At 30.3% G+C, this 21,490-nt stretch overlaps 1 protein-coding gene across 4 annotated transcripts in view; it reads right to left on the bottom strand.

Moving 5' to 3' along the window:
* LOC142317372 (cytochrome b5 reductase 4-like) overlaps positions 1–21,490 on the bottom strand; it is a 101,710-nt gene that overhangs the window by 14,384 nt on the left and 65,836 nt on the right. For all 4 annotated transcript variants that reach the window (XM_075353892.1, XM_075353899.1, XM_075353882.1 and 1 more), the window contains 2 exons: positions 10,915–11,317; positions 2,527–2,824 (listed from right to left, as the gene is read on the bottom strand). In XM_075353892.1, coding sequence (XP_075210007.1) covers positions 2,527–2,824; positions 10,915–11,317 — 701 coding nt within the window. The remainder of the gene's footprint in view (positions 1–2,526; positions 2,825–10,914; positions 11,318–21,490) is intronic.

Raw genomic sequence — 21,490 nt, 5'->3', positions numbered from 1 at the left:
TTTGATAAAAGACTAAAACTAACAAAAAAACACTAGAAAAAAGATAATAAAGGGGATAAAAACACAAATTTCTTTTAAACAATTTTAAAGAAACACTGCAGCAAAACAAAAATATTATAAGATATGACACAGTAGTCTGTGAAAAGTTAAATGGAAAAATGAGACAAAGAAAATAAACTGTTTCTGATAATGAGGTTAACCACAGTGTTCATGAGTGATTTATAAATAAGCTCTTTATTTTTTAATTTAAAATAGAATTATTCAATCTCAAATTCAGAAAGGGATAAGATTGTCAGGAGAAAATTAATTCACAGCATCACCTGGTGAACATTTAAAATCATGATGTAACTATCAATGGAATCAAGTTCATGCAGGCCAGTGATACTGATACACTGATAATGATATAGGAGGATGGAAAAGTAAGCTATTTTTCCTTGCTGAATTTAGATACAAAGAAACTGTACCATTGTGAAAACTTTCTATTATTACATTATTGTATCAAAAAAACTTTAGCTAAGCAAGCCTTTTTGCTTGTTGAACATAGAATACAAAGGATAAAAGCAGTAGAGATGAAAATTATTTATTTACTTATTAGATTAATCGCCATCAAATACATTGTTGAATATTCTGTTAAATGCATTGGAAAATGTAAAAGTCTATTTATTATAATTTTAATATTACTTTTTAGTGCATTGTAATTTCTTTTTATTACTTTAGTATAAACAAAGTTTCCTACTATCAAAGTGGTTAAGCTATGGTGAACATTTAATTTTTTTACAACTTTATTAGCATTAATCAAGTTAATCTTTAAACATATCTAAGTGGATATTTTTTTGACACCCAATAGTTTCAGTTATAGAAAAGTTCCATTACAATTGCATTTTCATACTTTAAAGTAAAATGTTTCATTATTAGAATGTTAAATTAAAATAATAATGTTCAAAATCAACATCCTAGCAATGATTTCAATCTATCTTATTTGTAGAGGAAATATTCAGACCAGTAAACCTTTAGTTAATCAAGATGTTAGATCAATTCAGTAATCTTTTTAAAAGATTGAGATACATTTTATCATTAATGATTGAATTTCATTGTATTAATACTTTATATTATGGAATCTTCCACATGATAAAAATTTGTAAAATAATAAAATCTTGCCTTTATTACAGAACAAGCAGACCTAAGGCAAATATATATAAATATAATAAATATATATGTAATATATATATAATACATAATTATACATATAATATATATATATATATATATATATATATATATATATACACGAGGTGCTACCAAAAAGTTCGGGGAATTTGAATTTCGCATGCGAATCATTGCTGGTACGACCTGCTGCCGCTAGATGTGGCTAACAGTACTCTCTGTGAATCAGTGTTCCAACAACTGTGACGGTGAGAGGCTGCATTGTTGACTTTTGTGTGGTTGTGCTTTACTGCTTCGGCAAAGTTCTAAATGGCAGATTTTAAAGAACAAAGAACCTGCATCAAATTTTGTTCATGCTTAAAAAAACCTGCAAGCCAAAACCTGAAACCCATCGCATACTTGTGGAAGCATTTGGTGACAATGCTATAAGTAAAAGTAAAACTTTTTTGTGGTACAAACGATTCAAAGATGGACAAACGACAGTCGACGATGAGCGTTCAGGAAGACCACCAACATGCGCAACACCGGAAAACATCATGAAAGTGCGAGAGACTATTGTTGCAGATCGTAGACAAACAATCAATGATGTTTGTGCAATCATACAAATGTCATATGGGTCCGTGCAACACATCTTGTCAGAGAATTTGAACATGAGACGCATTGGTGCAAAATTCATACCGACTGTTGAACAGCGACCAGAAACAAAATTGCGTAGCTGTCTGTAGTGAATTGAAAAATTCAGCAAGAGATGACCCTAACTTCATCTCCAACATCATAACCAGTGATGAGATATGGGTGTACGGGTATGACCCTGAAACTAAGCAGCAGTTCGCAGTGGAAGTCGCCAAGTTCATGGGAAAAACGCTGAGATCACTGTATCAATACCCAAGGGGATTACTTTGAAGGAGACTGTGGAAATTATAAGTTATGGTAAGCTATTTTATTTTTATGGTAAAATTCCCCGAACTTTAGGGTAGCACCTCATGTATATATATATATATATTATGACAATCCAAGAAGTACTGACAGACATAAATAATTTATGTATGCATTCCTATTAGGCACAGACAACTTAAAAACCCACATTTTATATAACTGCATTAAATAACTCATGTCATAGAACAGAAACTTCTATGACAAGAATAATGACAAAAAGTATAGGAGACAACCAAATAAGCAAAGTTATCAAACTTAAATTTTCCTAATTAGGTTTCTTAAATAGAAAAACAAGTGCAAACACAATCTAGTTTTGATAAGTGCAAACACAAGTGCAAACTAGTACTACTAGTTTTTATTAAAATAACAAAAAATTATAGTTATAATAATAGCACTAAACAAATTTTTTTTTAATGAGATACATGCCTTGTAGACTGCAGTACCCAAACTAACACTGATAACATCGGTGTAAGACCACTTCCAGCAGCAAACAGATAAATTTCAGTCGCATTATTAAGTACACTAGTACGGAATGTGCCTTTAGGATTGCTTATGAACACAGTGCTTCCAGGACGTCGGCTACAAAGCCAGGAACTCATGTGACCCAATGGATAAGTCTTGACCAACAGATTCACGCCCTCATCAGTATTTTTCCAGTCACCAGGTGGAAGTGTTGTGACTGGAAATATTGGTACGGGGGTATATGGACGAATCACCTCATCACCTAATACAGTATAGAAAGAGATCTTAATCAACCACAAATATGCAGAAAATCAATTAAAATATGATTCCAATAATAATAATAATTCTAATTTCTACTCACAACAATCAAGCTAAAAAAAAAACTTACACCTGCATGTAAGAAAGGATGTGAATGCACAAGCATATGATACATGAAACATATGCATGATATAGGAGGTTTTTAATTTTCAAATTTCCATTTTATTCAGTACACATATTTTATTAGTGGGCACACTTATTACAGAGTTATAGCTACAAGAAACATTCTTTTAACAAAAAATTATATAAGAATCATTCAAATATAAACTGAAATTTTGCCACATGGATTGAGGCATGAATGCGGTCAGGCTCTATAGGTAGTTAACTGGATAGGTGTGGAGGGGAACAACCAGCCAGCCACCTATAGATTATGTTCCCATGTCAATAGCAGAATGTCTGTGCAGGAGATACCATTGTCCATTGTGCAACAAATTATAATCAGATTTCTTGCCAAAAAAGGTAACAAAATCCTCTGAAATTCTGATTCAACTCCAGGCACAGTTCAGAGATACTACCCTGTCAAAAATTCAAATGTTCAATTGGGCCAAAAAATTTTGAAGTGGCCATGATGCAGTGGAGAACAAAAGCCACAGATGTCATCTGCGAACCAGCATCAATGATGACAACATTGAGGCCATTCGTGACCTTGTGAAAGGTGACCACGGCATAACTGTCGTTGAAATTGCATCACAGGTGGGTAAAAGTATTCAGAGTGCACATACAATCTTGTCAAGTACTCTTGGATACAGTAGTGTTGGCGAGGTGAATCTCATCCACATCTCTTCCTGAGGTACAGAGAAATGTCTGGAAAGACACGTCTTTCAGAAGTGATTCAGGATCTTCTGATTTGCTTTGATGCAGGAGAGGCATTTTAGAACATATTGTGACCTGCGACAAAACATGGGCCCACCACTACACCCCAGAAAGCCAACAAGTATAGAGTGATGGAAAAGTGGTGAGAAGGCAACAATCGTGGCCAAGAAATGCTTGTCAGCTGTTAAAGTTCTGGTAACTGTGTTTGGGCCTCAAAAAGTGTGCTGCTGGCTGAATGGTTTCCAGCACAAACAAAGGACAGTAAATTCAGCATACTACTCCCAATTGTTGGATGACATCAAGGCTACTTATTGCAACAAACAATGCTAGCAACTGGTTCACATGCTAGCAAGCTTGTCTGGAAAATTTGTTCCAAATTTAAACTTAAATAACAGTAATTTTCACAAAATTAAAAGACCACTTTTAAGTTTAGTTCAAAAAATGTCAGTACATAACTATTCCAAATTAAAGGAATAATTTCATCAAAGCAACCAATGCGTGTCAACCTAAAGAAAATTTGTTTGAATTCTTATAGTTTTGAAGAAATTATAAAACTTTTTTAATACAAAATTTTCATAATTCTGCCCAATAACCTCATGAAATATGCCTATTTAAACTATAGAATCTCTTACACTCATCAGCCAAATTATTCTTAAATGAATGAGAAAAACTACAAATCACTCTTTACCAATATAAAACCTGTCAATAAATGTAGTCTTGCCATATTTTTTGAACAGTAAATACTGAAAATTGACAGGGATTTTTATTCTTACATTATAACCTCCAATTGAACTAAAGCATAGGAGAAAATAGAACAAACCGTATAAAAAAGATCTTCCTCAACCAGAAATGAAAATGTAGAAAAATCAATCACAGTACACTCCAATAATGTAAGTTCTCCTTACAATTGACTAACTAGAAAAATATACATTTCACACAAGATTTAAATATACGAGTATTTTAGTCACGTAACTTCACACACTATCCATTTCCACAGACATCAGAGATATTCTTCAAATAAATAAATAATTCTGCCAGAGTTTAGTAGCACATTTTAACATAATAGCTAAAATATACTATCCATTTTCTGAGTTTCTTGATCTTCATAAGGTGGATCAGATCCGGACAATGCTACTTTAGTCATGAAATGCTGGGGAGGAAGAATCATGGAAGAAATCCTCTTTCAATGCAAAACGAACAGAATAGCCTGTTCTGATCCTGAAGTAATCTTTCCCAATTTTCTGTCCCCTATCTCTTATTTTAGTTTAGTTCTCTTCTTGCTATTAAATAACACTAGAATATGACCAATACACATGGCCCTATAAAGTCACAAATGACCCCAATAACCACAGTAATACCAATTAAAAGTGAAATATCCCAACTATCACATGTAATTCAATTTCAAGCTGCTGTTTACTGTTCACGTTTTAGTATTTTGTTCATATTTAACAGATGTTTCAATTTATCATGAGTTCAATAAATTTTTTAATAAGTTTACATCATTGTTTTAACATATATATATAAATAAAACATAACTGCAATAGAGAAAATTCAGTATAAAGGTATATTTTATTTATGTCAAAATAACTTATATATGTACAGGTTTGTTTATGTTTTTAAGTGTTTCTTGTGTTTTTATGTGTGTCTAAAAATGGTGGACCCTAGCTTTCATTTAGATGGTAACAAAGTATGTTTAGAAAGTGATGTTGCTATACTGCTGAATCTAAAAGTGAAGATGAAATAAAGATGATATTTATGGTGATAAAGATTTTGAAAACTTTTCTTTAAAGATTTTAAAATTCAGTTTCCAGTCTTTCTTTTTCCTGTTTAGCCTCCGGTAACTACCATTTAGATAATACTTCAGAGGATGATATGTATGAGTATAAATGAAGTGTAGTCTTGTACATTCTCAGTTCGATCATTCCTGAGATGTGAGGTTAATTGAAGCCCAACCACCAAAGAACACCGGTATCCACGATCTAGTATTCAAATCCGTGTAAAAATAACTGGTTTTACTAGGACTTGAACGCTGGAACTCTCGACTTCCAAATCAGCTGATTTGGGAAGTCGCATTCACCACTAGACCAGCCCGGTGAGTAAACAGTTTCCAATCTAACTTCTCCTAATCCACAGATTACAATCACAGTTTTAGCATATTTCACATGTAAATTTTCTAATTCTGATTTAATATGTTTTTTACCACAAGTCTTAAAATGACAGTGAATGAAACTAAACTAATCATCAAGGTTGAGTACATATCTCAAAATACAGGATATAGCTATAAATTCCAATTCATGAAATTCAGGTGGCTCAGAATGGCTAATCACAACAAAACTGTGATTTTTCAATGTCGGTAATAAAACATGACTGTTTTAAGATAAGCAATACAATGAATTACTACTAATAATGTGTAAAAATTATATGCAGAAAAATTACAATACCATTATACATATGGTTACCAATCACAAAATAATAAGAAAGACACACACAATAATATAATAATAAGACAAAAATATATATTTTATATATATATAAATATATAAAATATATATAAATATATAAAATATATATAAATATATAAAATATATATAAATATATGTATGTGAATTAGTGAGGTTCGGTGGGAAGACGAAGGCAACTTTTGGTCAGGTGACTTTAGAGTAATTAACTCAGCGTCAAATAATGGGCAAGCAGGAGTAGGTTTCATGATGAACAAGAAGATAGGTAGGAGAGTGGAGTATTTCAAGACGCATAGCAATAGAATCATTATAATAAGGATAAAATCAAAACCTAAACCGACAACGATTGTTAACGTCTATATGCCTACAAGCGCCCATGATCATGATGAGGTAGAGTGTGTATATGAAGAGATTGATGAAGCAATTAAACACGTAAAAGAAGATGAAAATTTAATAATAGTTGGAGATTGGAATGCAAGCATTGGAAAAGGCAAGGAAGGAAATATAGTGGGTGAATACGGGCTGGGCAAAAGGAATGAAAGAGGGGACCGACTTATAGAGTTTTGCACGAAGTATAAGTTAGTAATTGCCAACACCCAATTTAAAAATCATAATAGAAGAATATACACTTGGAAAAAGCCAGGCAATACTGCAAGGTATCAGATAGATTATATCATGGTTAAGCAAAGATTTAGAAATCAACTCGTTGACTGCAAAACTTACCTTGGAGCAGACATTGATAGCGACCATAATTTGGTGTTAATGAAATGTAGATTGGGGTTTAAAAACCTGAAAAAAAGGTGTCGATGGAATTTAGAGAAGCTTGAGGAAGAGGAGATAAAGAAGATTTTTGAGGAGGACATTGCAAGAGGTCTGAGTAAAAAAGATAAGGTAGAAAATGTAGAAGAAGAATGGGAGAATGTTAAAAAGGAAATTCTTAAATCAGCAGAAGCAAACTTAGGCGGAATAAAGAGAACTGGTAGAAAACCATGGGTTTCAGACGATATATTGCAGCTGATGGATGAACGTAGAAAATATAAGAATGATAGTGATGAAGAAAGTAAAAGGAACTATCGGCAATTAAGAAATGCTATAAACAGGAAGTGCAAACTGGCGAAAGAAGAGTGGATTAAAGAAAAGTGTTCAGAAGTGGAAAGAGAAATGAACATTGGTAAAATAGACGGAGCATACAGGAAAGTTAAGGAAAATTTTGGGGTACATAAATTAAAATCAAATAATGTGTTAAACAAAGACGGTACACCAATATATAATACGAAAGGTAAAGTCAATAGATGGGTGGAATATATTGAAGAGTTATACGGAGGAAATGAATTAGAAAATGGTGTTATAGAGGAAGAAGAGGAAGTTGAGGAGGATGAAATGGGAGAAACAATACTGAGATCTGAATTTATGAGAGCATTAAAAGATTTAAATGGCAGAAAGGCTCCTGGAATAGACGGAATACCTGTAGAATTACTGCACAGTGCAGGTGAGGAAGCGATTGATAGATTATTCAAACTGGTGTGTAATATTTATGAAAAAGGGGATTTTTCGTCAGACTTCAAAAAAAGGGTTATAGTAATGATACCAAAGAAAGCAGGGGCAGATAAATGTGAAGAATACAGAACAATTAGTTTAACTAGTCATGCATCAAAAATCTTAACTAGAATTCTATACAGAAGAATTGAGAGGAGAGTGGAGGAAGTGTGGAGAAGACCAATTTGGTTTCAGGAAAAGTATAGGGACAAGGGAAGCAATTTTAGGCCTCAGATTAATAGTAGAAGGAAGATTAAAGAAAAACAAACCAACATACTTGGCGTTTATAGACCTAGAAAAGGATTTCGATAACGTAGACTGGAATAAAATGTTCAGCATTTTAAAAAAATTAGGGTTCAAATACAGAGATAGAAGAACAATTACTAACATGTACAGGAACCAAACAGCAACAGTAACAATTGGAGAACATAAGAAATAAGCCGTAATAAGAAAGGGAGTCCGACAAGGATGTTCCCTTTCTCCGTTACTTTTTAATCTTTAAATGGAACTAGCAGTTAATGATGTTAAAGAACAGTTGAGATTCGGAGTAACAGTACAAGGTGAAAAGATAAAGATGCTACGATTTGCTGATGATATAGTAATTCTAGCCGAGGGTAAAAAGGATTTAGAAGAAACAATAAACGGCATAGATGAAGTCCTACGCAAGAACTATCGCATGAAAATAAACAAGAACAAAACAAAAGTAATGACATGTAGTAGAAATAACAATGATGGACCACTGAATGTGAAAATAGGAGGAGAAAAGATTATGGAGGTAGAAGAATTTTGTTATTTGGGAGGTAGAATTAGTAAAGAAGGACGAAGCAGGAGCGATATAAAATGCCGAATAGCACAAGCTAAACGAGCCTTCAGTAAGAAATATAATTTGTTTACATCAAAAATTAATTTAAATGTCAGGAAAAGATTTTTGAAAGTGTATGTTTGGAGTGTCGCTTTATATGGAAGTGAAACTTGAACGATCAGAGTATCTGAGAAGAAAAGATTAGAAGCTTTTGAAATACTGTGCTATAGGAGAATGTTAAAAATCAGATGGGTGGATAAAGTGACAAATGAAGAGGTATTGCGGCAAATAGATGAAGAAAGAAGCATTTGGAAAAATATAGTTAAAAGAAGAGACAGACTTATAGGCCACATACTAAGGCATCCTGGAATAGTCGCTTTAATATTGGAAGGACAGGTAGAAGGGAAAAATTGTGTAGGGAGGCCACGTTTGGAATATGTAAAACAAATTGTTAGGGATGTAGGATGTAGAGGGTATACTGAAATGAAACAACTAGCACTAGATAGGGTATCTTGGAGAGCTGCAGCAAACCAGTCAAATGACTGAAGACAAAAAATCTGCCAAATAAGCAACCACTCTTGATTTTCTATAAAAATAGGCCATATAAAAATAACCAAGAATAAACACTCACACAACAACCTTACACATTACTTGTAGTTACAGCATATTATGGTCTTGGAAAAAACTGTAAACTACCTCAATCAAAGGCAGTAGAGGCTGATTTATTTATTATCCACTTTTTTCTATATCTTTCATTCCTTCTTCATCGAATCCTTTTTCTGTTTTTGAAATGATTCCCCTTATAAATTCTTCAGATACCTCCCAAGGCAATAGTTTGACTACCCTTAAAATAATAATTAAAAATTCTGCCCCTAAAAATTCAATAAATTCTAATAACATTAACACACATAATGTTGGCAGTTAAGTTGATCCAAACTTCTTAAAATATCAAACTCTGATTCTTCCTTCTCAAAAAAACTTTAACTATACTAATATTAGACTGCCTATTAAAAATATTCAATGCCACCGAATTAATATTAAAAAGTTAAAATATTTCCGTCAATAAGACACCAGATTTTGCATGTTTTTCATAACACTGACTGACCAACACAAAAGCAAAGTTTTTGAACTAGGTAATTTAAAACTAGTGAAATTTTTAACTTTTTTTAAGTCTAAATTTTTTAAACTTAAATCTAAGATTTAAACTTTTTTTAAAAATCTACAAAATCATACTTGTCCAAAAATATATTTTCTTGAATAATGTTCCTTTCTCCACTTCTCATTAAAAAAAGCTCTCATCATTTTAAGTTTATCGTGTTCCATTTAAACGAATGATATCCATTATATACAATCACACTTATAAGTAAAATACTTAACTACTAGTAACTGCAAAATGCAATTAACCTCTGCAACTCTAGTAAAATTGAATACAGTGGCAATATTTCTTGGACTGATTAGGTAACAATGATGCAATTAAATTAGATAGAACAAACAAAATAGTCCCAAAAAATATAAATATACATCATGAAAAATAAAATCTTGACAGACATGAAAATCAATTCAACCAAACTACTCAGGAAACACATGAAGGTTGGTATGGTGGAGTATTATGACAAGACAGTATTATTTTGACAATCTGGCCCTATTTCGTACTTGTTAGACAGTCATAAAACCCTGTTATTACACACTAACAGAGTAAATTATAAAATCTTTGGGATAAACACATCATAAAATGGCTCTGATACTGTATTCCAATATAAATTAAACTGAAGCTAGAGTATGATTCTCTATAAGTGAAATGGTTTCCACATAATCCTAGCACAAATCATAAATGTAATGTAATATCTGAAATGGGAATAAAAATGATAGCATCAGTTTAAACTAACATCAAAGAGTGTTATTTATCCTAAAAAAGAGTGGGTAAAAAGAGTACAAATATATCTTAATTACCAAATAGAAGTAGAAAATAAAATGCTATATTAAAAAAAAGCCAGCTCATTAAACTTATTTGTTTCCTATACAACATTATTAAATAACTCCACTAAGGCCAACTTTCATTAAATTTATTAACATAATCATAAAGAAGATTTAAACCACATTTTAAAATATAATACTTAATTCATTCAAATATCACACGACAATTTAAAAAAAAAAAAAACGCTCAACTTATATCATCAATAGTACATAAGTTAGTACTTATGTTCTGAAATTGAAATGGTAAGGAATGTAAAAACCACAGCAGAATTAAAAATATAGTATATCTTTCATCAAATCCATAAAAAAAGTTTTAAAAATTAAAAACCAAAGGAACCTTTTGAAGAGACATCACAGATTTAGTCAGTCAGTCAGTCAGTCAGCCCATAGTATAAATAATAAACAAAATTTATTATAAAATCAAGAAAAAAAATATTGTAAATTGTTTACCTTTAACAGACTGTTTAACAAATATATGATTTCCAGGTGGTATATAATTATATACATTATTATTATTATACTTGAGCTTTATTAAACACGTATCATGGGTAACTTTAGCAATTTTTATTACTTCTGTTGGCCAATAATTAGAATCATCCAAATCAGTTAGAAAGCTACTGTTGGTACTACTACTACTACTAGTACAACTGTTATATTCACTGTTTTTATTGACAATTTGACCATAATCTTTCCACAGCGCAGGCTTCTTCTTAATTAACTTTATCTGCACTTTGCCATTTAAATTCATTGAAGCATAACATGGCCATCGAACTTTTCCTTCTAATTGGAGAATTTGTACTTCCTGATTTATTTTACACTGTAAAACATCTGGTTCACTTAACAATATTTGTACCTGTAACAAAACCAAAAAGAAATGATAAGAAATAGCACGTACTTTTTCATAAGTATATTATAAAGTATTCTCAGCCACACAAGACATGTACATTACATTAGGCTGTACAGATTAGAGAAAGCACATTTTTGTATATTTTATATTACAAACGTACAAAATGTAATATTATATTATGTATATTGCACATTTTATATTAAAAATTTACAGTAGAATCAGTATAATTTGCTCAACTTTCATACTGCTTTCAAATTACTCTTTACTGAGAGCACAGAGAAATTTCTTAAGAGCTGTTATTGGACTTAAAAAAAAAAAAATTAAAAAAAAATAAATTTCTACATATTTTATGAAACTTAACAGTTCTGGACAACCTCCATAACAACATAAGAATATACATTCTTACTAAATGAAGTTCTCTGAGAGGCTCCAGTATTTTTAAAAAGTAGCAATTCACAGATGGGAATTAATTTCTAAAACAAAGATATTCTGAATTTGTTTGGCGCCAATAATACAGCTAATACTACTTATAGATTATACTAGTAAAATTCATTCTGGATGGCAAAACTTCTAGGAGAGGCCACAACAGACATTAATAATGATTTTTAAAAAATGGAACAAACTAAGATGTGTTTTACCTATGTATTCATCAACAGCAATTTGATTTCAACATAGGAAGCACCATACCACATACTACTACTTTCTCTTTCTAAGTACAGTAACATTTCTACCTTTGTTAACTGAAGTCTCATAGCAAAATGTGTTATGATGCTAAAACAAATACTAAACTAAACAAATTGAACAATGAATCTAAATATAAATATTAATTTATTAAAATCAGTTCTTCCTTTATCGTTGTCCATATCTTCCTCTGTACGAATTATATAAAAGACTAAAAGTAAAATTCAGCAAACCACCACAGAACAGAATTTAATAATATTTCTTACCTTATTATTACTTCTTCATTTGTACATCAAATAATCCAGTGTATAGTGGTGTTCCCCTCTAAATTCTTTCCATAAAGATCGAATGAAGTAAAATTTTGATAGTTAGTAGGAAATAGCTCAAGGAACATAAGTTACATAGTGCTGATACCTGCTTTTACCCTGGGGGTGGATACCACCCCTTCTAGGGGGTGGACATTTTTTCATTCAAAATATCCCCGGAAATCAATAGAGGGACCAATTTCAAGCAAAAAAAAATGTGGTATGAAGTCTTTTTGATAAACCAATACTTTTTGAGTTACTTGCAGTTGAAAATGTTGATTTTCTACCCAAAAAAGCATGTTTTCCAACTATTTTTTGCAAATAACTCAAAAACCTAATGTTTTATAAAAAAAAGTGTAAAAAGAAAAAATGAAGCTTATAAAAAAACAAAGAAGTTGTTTTTTTTTTTATGAGTGCTCTAAGTGCAATACAAGCAAGTTATGGCTTGATGAAGGGGAGTTATTTTTTGTGAAGGACTTGAGTCGAGGTATTTAACATCAAATAACAGACAACAAATACATTTTTTGGAAAAAATTCAATTCAATTCAAATTTTTTAAAGGGCTTAAAAAGAGCTTTAAAATGACTACTGATAAAAGTCAAATAGATTAAAACTAAGCGAGTTACAATGAGAAAAAGATGGTTCACTCTAATTTTTTTTTAAAAAGTGAGCAGTAAAACTAACACCATGTCTACCATAATTAAAATGTATTGTATTCCCTCTATGATTCACTTTATTCTTGTATTATTTATATGATCTAGAAATTTAACCGGCTTAAAATGCTTGGTTCTGAAAAAAATTGCTTTAATGAAAAAAATGTTTTTTTCAATTTTTCAACAAATTCACTTTTTTTTTTTAATTACTCAAAAACTAAAGATGTTTCATAAAAACACAAGAGTAAAAAAATGAATTTTTTTTAACAAAAATTTTGGTATTTTTTTTCTAGGAAAAAAATTACCTGAGATATTACCGTTTAAAGTTTGTAATTAGCGCAACCATCACCTTTCTGAAGCCCTAAAAACTCAAAAATTTTAAAAACAAAGGGTTTGAAGGGGTTTTAATTTAAAGGATCTTGTAGCCTTAAAATTCCCTACAAAATGGTTTTTGGATGATTCAGATATTTTAAAAATTGACAAGAGATATCGCAAAAACCCAACTGCTATTTTTGATTGATTTTGAGTGCTCGAGCTGAAGACGCTGAAACAATATATTTCTTGAAATTAGGGGGAAAAATGTTTCTTCTGTTTTGTATTCATCAAAAGGTTTTGAGATGGAATAACCTAACAGTTCAAAATTGATCCTTTTTGCACATTGCTTCACTGGGTGCGATACAACGTCTACGTTTTACAATAAAGGAAAGGAAAAGTTTTTCAATCTATCAAGTAGAAATCTTTCATAATAAAAATTCAGAGTTTGAAGACATTTTAAAAACCAGTAAATATTGTGCGGCTTTGTTATATGGAAATGGTAAAGACACACAGGTGAACAAATTAAATTGTATTGAAGATTTCTCAATGTTTCTTGAGAAAATGCATTACGAATCATTTATCACGGCAACCACTAAAAGTAATGCTGAACAACTATCGTCACTTGTTCCGACAATTGATGCTATAGATGAGCACGTTAAATGGGTTTACTACCAAACGCAGGTATGGTTAGGAAAAAAAGATATTCGTCCTACTGATTGGGGGTGGACTAGTGACGGTGAATCATTATGCCCAATCAAAATGAAGAAGACACCTGTACCAGAAGAACTTTTCAAAATGATTTTCAGCAATTGTAAAAAAGGTTGCGGCGCAGCATGTACTTGCCGAAAAGTTGGGTCTTTTTTTGCAATGCTACAAGTGGGACATATTCCGGCGATAGTTGCAATAACTCTGCTCCCATCACCGATCAAGATGAGCAATCGTGTGATGAGAGTGATAATGATGAATGATTCATCATGTTTTTTTGTACAATATAATGTATAATTTATGATATTGTGTAATAAATAAAATGCAGTATTAAGCCACTGTAAGATACCAATTTTTTCCCTTCGTTTCCTTGTAAGGGGTTGTTTTTCAAGGGTTGAAATGTAATAATAAATCAAATTTCATTGAAAAAAACTAAAATTACTTTTTTCAGCATTTATATAATAATAAAACATTTAGAAGATATTTTTCTTTATAACAGGTACTTTTTAAGGGTTACAACGTTAAATAACATAAATTAAGTTCAAAAACATAAAAAAATATTTGTACTACAAATATGAGAATGATATTAAAACGCGAAAACATTTCATTCTATTGCTTTAATTTTTTTTTAATAAGGGTTATTTTTCACCCTTAAAAAATAAAAAGCAGTAATCGGCAATATATAACTTTGAAGTAGCGGGTCTAATTATCTTAATTCCAAATTTTCATAAAAATCCATCATAAAAATGGAAAAAATTGGAAGGTAAGACCCTTTTTTTACCACTGTACACTGGACTAAAAAGCACTTTCGAGTATTCTTCTTTACATCAGTTGATTAAAAAATTAAAAACATTGAAATTACACATTAAAAATTAAAATTATTGCATATATACTATAAAATATGCAGTCAAAAATTAAAATGAAATATTAAAAATTAAACATTCTTAATAAGAGGTTTTTAATTTTTTTTTTAATTTCCTGTACATGCCTGTGGCCAGCCACTATATACAATACTGGACTAATATTTTGTGAATTTTATTTATTTACAAAAGTGCTGCTAATAATAGCAGCTATGATAAGGAAAATCATTATCAAACTCTATCTGCAGATTAATCAAGCTGAATTTTTGTCCATATTTGTATACATATATATAATATTTTTCTAAAATGTCCACTTTTTTATCATTATTATCATTTTCTTTTGTAATTTCAATAATTTTTAAATCTGTTTCTAAATTGGTAATGTAATGTTTGTTAACTATTACATGTTGCCAACATTAGAAAAATATTCTTTTTATAATGTCTAAAATGTTCTGCAAACCTTGCCCTAAATGATCTATTAGTTTTCCCAATATAAATTTTATTGCAATCATTAAATGTTATTTTATAGACACCACATAAATTATTAGAATCATAATCATCATTATGGAATTTTAAATGTCTTTTTATATGGTTGTTTGGCAAACATGCTGGTTTATATTTTTCATCATTATAAACATTAATAAAAAAGTTTCAGTAACATTATTAGTATGAAAGTATTTTATACAGATATTGTCACTGCCATGTTTATTTTTTATAGTTTCGATGTTATATTTTTATTTTAACCTTTGTTTTTTATAAATATTATCAATTGATGAGGTGCTATATCCATTTCTTAGTGCAACTACTTTTTATGATATTTTTTTAATCTAATTTACCCTTGTTGTTGTGTATGTAATATATTACTCTATTCAACATGTTTGTAAATAATTAATTTTGTGTGACCAAGGATGATTTGATCTTCTATTAATAGTTATTTTACTTGCTGTTGACTTCCTATATACGGTGGTAACATCCGTAGTTTTTTTATTAATTTCCATGTCAACATCTAAAAAACTTATTTTTCTGCACTTATCCATTTCAAACATAAATTTTAAACTATTATGACATGAATTGAGTTTTTCAAAATTATAAGATATTCTTTGAGGTTGCTCTTTAAGCCTGTTATAAATGATGATAAAAAAAAAAAATTCTAATAAGATTCCCATGATTCCCACAGAGACCGGATCTCACAAATTTTTCCAAACATGGCAATTATGTCAAATTACAATCACCTTAAATGAGTATTATAAGTTTAAAATTTCCAGAAAACGACAGCCATTTTATTGGAGCCATTTTTAATAAATATGGATTCTCCTACTTTTGGGATGGTTTTGGAGCAAACCACACCTAAATATTAATTTTAAAAAAAGTGAAAAAACAAATGGATATTGCAGAAATAAAACTATACACCAAACTTCATCAAAATTAGTCAAATTATACCGTCGGTAGCTCTGTGCACAGGCACACAACAACAGACAGGTAGACATCATTGTGAAAATTACTTCTCTCAACTCAGTGATCCCCTAAAAATGTTTCCCTAAAGGCCTTACTTTCCAATGAAAATCTTGAAAACCAATTTTTGGTCAATCATAACTTTCTCATATATAAGTGAGAAAATAAAAAAAGGTATATTCTTAGTCATTCACAATAAACATTTGCACAGCAAAGCACGGCACACAGTTTGTCAGAAAGACCTTGGCATTCCCTTTAGTGTAGAATGCATTAATACAATTAACAAGATAACAATGAATCTTGCTGAAATACCAGCAATACACTGCTGAAATCTGAAAAAAAATCATGGTGGTAGAGAGGGCACTCTATCAACATTGCTAATTTTTTTTAATATGAGAACGTTGTGAAAAGTTCATAACATTATAAGTTATTTTATGTATAACTGGAAAAAGGCTTAATGAAATAATGAGAAGTGTAAGGTAGCAAGTAATAAACAAACTAATCTGCATACAAGTGATACAAATGGAAGTCAAGATAAAGAAAACATAATTAACACTAATCAAAATTTTGCCAATACAAGTTTGTTTCAGTAACCTAGTAGAACCGAAAAAAATTATTTCCTCAAATCTAAAAATATTCTTGTCATCAGCAGTTAAGTTAATATTAAAATCTGCTGCAGAAATAACTCTTTTCTCAAAATGCAATTTTATTGCATCAAGCTTTATTGCATTTTCACACAAAATGCAATAAAACTTAAACTTTCCTATGAAAACATGTGTAACTGGCAAGGTAGATATTTATTTAGGATAACTGACAATAAAGTAAAAAGACTTCCAACTCCAAAAAGCAGCTTTCAAATATAAAAATTTTCATTTAGAATTCTTTATTCTTCTATAACTAATAAACAGTTAAACCTAACAGAAAAACATACATATCTCCAACTACCTGAAGAACATATAAAGCTACCAGTGCAAAAAAATTCCTAATCTTGTTTAATGTTACTGTATTATTCTTCAGTAACAAGAGTTATTCAAGACAATGTTAATATTATTACAAACATAAAAAACATAATTAAAGGTAATGGTTTCTACTATTCTCAATAAACAATACTAAATTCTTATCTTACTTTGTATGCTCTGATAGATGTTTTCTTGCTGCTGCCAACAGTATCACAGCCATTATTATCAAATGTACCAACTTATATACCATTATATCAAAACTATATACCGCTATAATACATAATAAAATTTATTTATTTATTATTTTATATTCATTTATACATCTTCACGGTCTAGATGATAAGTTAATTTAAATATAAAGCGGAGTGGACTGATTCAGAAGTAATGGTCCCTCCACATTAATAATAAAGTTCTCCACATTATTAATATACACAGAAAGAATTTCAATCTTATCATTCAAATATTGAATTAGAATATTCTTGATAAAATGTCCACTCAGCTTTTCTTGCCTAAAGTAAGGAATAAATTTATTCCCGTCTAAATACAATACCATGACTATGATTTTTAGAGTAATGGATTGTACCTGAATATAAGGAATACAATGGCCACTGCAATCACTCAGAACTGCACTGCTCATTTCTGAATCAAGAGTACAACATTTGAAAATGAATTTGCAAATAAGTAGCATTTTGAAGATTTAATGAACTAGTTATTATTTTTATAAATGTGTTTTTATTTGTTGTAATAATTGGCAAATCAAACTCAACTAGTTTAACAAATTTTAATTATTAATTAATACCTAACATTTGTCAATATTTCTGGAAATTATTCTGATTGTAATCTGTTTATATTATCATACAATATGAAAATTATTGAACCATATCATTTTGTGGTAACTGTGATTACAAGTTTGAAAGAGACTGTTTAAGAGTTGTTCTTTCAACACATCACCATTTTCAAATTGTTGGCAACAGTCGAGCATGATCTTGAATCACATGCAATTAAGTTTACTGCAATATAGATGTTAAAAATAATATTTTTAAATCATATCTAACCCTTTTTTTTTAAATATAATAGAACTAATTGAAAGAAATAAAATATGTTAATTATTCTTTGTTAAAGTACATGACAATAAGTAGAAAGTTGTTCCCAAACCTTACCTATATTGAAGTAAATACTGAAGAAGAAAATGTATGATAGTGTAATGATCATTATATTAACATGATTATACCATTATGTTAATTTTTAGCTGTTAAATTCTTTTTTATTTGAAAAAAATTTGCAAACAAGTGTCCTGTGATGTTTTACAATTTGCATGAAATATGTGTAACAATAAATATGTTAAATATAGTAACATTTCTTGTATCATTAATGTAATTCAAGGGATGTTTCATAAACAACAGAATCAAATCTCATCGGTTACTTCCTAATCTTGTGGATGGCAAAATATGAATAAAAATGATCTAAACGGCAAGTATTTGGAGCACATTATCTTTACTTCTCAGTAAATCCTCTGACTTCATATAATCAACAATCATGAACAATTTAAATATCTGAAAACTTTTTATAAGTCTGAAAATATTTTTTAAATTCATTATAGAACCCTAAGGTCTGACATTACATAAAGTAAATTCTTTCAGTGAATCATTAATCAATTTAATATTCAACTATTTTCATTAAAGTGAGGTGAAATTACCATTTAAACACCTCAAAATTTTCTCTCGATACAAACACACAAACCTTAAAAGCTAGACAAATAAATTAACTTCAGAGGTTGAACTAAATAATCTGTCTCTTCATTTGCTTGTAACTGTTGTCTGTAAGAAATTAACCCATATGGAGTTAGATACATGCTGTTAAGTGCTTCTTTTAAATTTGCTTATTAAAGTAGCTATGTGAAAAAAATTTGTCTTCTCAGTAAATTTCTGTAATATTATTTTCATGTATTAAATTCTTTTCTGTATTAAATTCTTGTAATTCTTATCAAACAATGAGTTTTTTCCCAGAAATGATTGAAAATGAAGGAATAATTAATTTCCAAAATTATTTAAACAACTTACATCTCAGTTTGTAACCTAAAATAAGCTATTAGTTTTAAAACAAATTCAGTTGTAAAATTGGTATAATTTTATTTCTAATAAAATGTATAAGATACAATAACAATAATTATCCCCTGATAACATTAATCAAGTATGTAGTAGAAGGAATTGGAAATAATACAATATCAATGAACTGCCAACTCAAAATAATCTCAATTTGCTACTCTATACAACTGAGTAAAATATACACTGACCTATAAATATGATATTTCCCCAATTGAATCTTTTTTACTATTGAAATTATCTCATAAAATTCCATGTTACTTTGAATAATGTCCTATTTGTTCGAATTTATGATTATTCTTAGTACTCTAATACAAAAAACAAGTTACCATATCTACCTATTAAATTATGTTTAAAAGATTTAGTTGGGAGAAATTTTTAAGATATCTGGGTTTACACAAGGAAGATGTAATACTATGCTTTGTACATCCACTGTCCTTCCAGTCATTATCATTACCATTATCAATCCACAAGGTCATTTGATACATTACCATTTTAGTCTTCATTTTTCATTCCAGAAAACAAAAAATTCATGGACATCAAGAAATGTTGAAAAATGATAATTAATTAAAGTTTTTCATGCTGAAAAAAAACTTTTTAATACAATTTTCAAAAACTGTTTATTATGTGAAAAATAATATTATAGATGTGAAATTTTAGTCTTTTATGGTCTTTTTATTGGAGTAAATAAAAAAAATGTTAAAGGGCAAAACATTAAAACTGGTTATGCTTAAAACAAATTTTACTGGACTATTATATAGTCCAGTAACTTTCTAGGGCACCAGCTGCTTACCTGGGGAGGGCTTCAGCTCTGACAAATGAGTGATGATTTGCAATACAAGAATTCAGACAAAAGCATTCTCACAGCCTCTATCACTACAACTCCAAAATGACCTACATATGGTACACCTGTTAAGGTGAGCAACTCACCAGAAGTTGAATCAGCAAGCGGACATATGTTGAGGGCGGGGAGTCTTCCTCAGTGTAACACTGCAACCTGATGGAAGTCAATTCTCATTTCAGGAAGTAGATAAGTCACAAATCTGACTACTGAAGCTTGTTTTATTTATTTTTATGGTTAGCATGACTGCCTATAAGAGGCAGCCCCTCCATCATGTTATGGTGCTGTAGGCCAAAACCTGAACACCTTAAATTATCACAATTAAAAGAAAACTAAAGACAAACCAGACTGGGCTTCAAGCGTAGATATGAAAATTAATCAAATTTAAAGATTTTTGGGACATGAGATGTACACAGTACAAGGTGTGTTCAAAAAGTAATGAGAATTTTGAAAGTTTGTGAATTGTATTCGTCCAATTCTACGGATTTTTCATTGTTGTATTGGTAGACATGTCTGAAAAGTATCTGTACATTTTTAGCCATATTGGATGTTTAGTCTGTTGTCAGCTGTCAAAAGGATAACGTGTTTTGGTACGATCGGTGATTTTTTATTTGTAAATAATGGATCAAGAGAATTTGTATTAAATTGTGCTATAAAAATGGAATAAAGTGTAGCAATGTTTTAAAAATGTTAAATATTGCTTTTGGTGAGTCTGCTGTGAGTAAAGCAAGCGTTTATGAGTGGTATAAGCATTAACAAAAAGGTTGTGAAGACGTTAAAAATGACAAACGCCCCGAACACCCTGCACATCAGCAACCAATGAAAACGTGGAAAAAGTGAAAGAAATGGGTTAAGAATGATCGCAGAATCACAATCAGAGAAGTCACTGATGATGTTGGGATATCAACTGACTCATGCCATGAAATTTTTTCAGATGTTTTGGGTATGAAATGGGTGACAGCAAAATTTTTTCAAAAATTGTTGAATTTCGAACAAAAACAGCAGTAAATGAAAGTTGCTCAGGAGTCACTAAATGAAGTCAACAACAATGCAGAACTACTGAAATGTGTCATAACAAGTGATGAAAATGAATTACGAATATGATGTCAAAACTAAGGCTCAATTGTCCCACTGGAGGCATTCTGGATCACCAAAACTAAAAAAAGCTTGAGTACGGCCGAATGTGAAAGTTATGCTCACTGTGTACTTCGATTTTAATGGCATAGCGCATCATGAGTTCTTGCCACAAGGTCAAAAAATTAATAAGGAGTACTTATTACCTACAAGTTCAACGCCGTTTGCATGAA

The sequence above is a fragment of the Lycorma delicatula genome, chromosome 1 (genome assembly GCF_047948215.1).
Source record: "Lycorma delicatula isolate Av1 chromosome 1, ASM4794821v1, whole genome shotgun sequence".
In the NCBI taxonomy this organism is placed as follows: Eukaryota; Metazoa; Arthropoda; class Insecta; order Hemiptera; family Fulgoridae; genus Lycorma; species Lycorma delicatula.
This window is presented reverse-complemented; position numbering and strand designations above follow the sequence as displayed.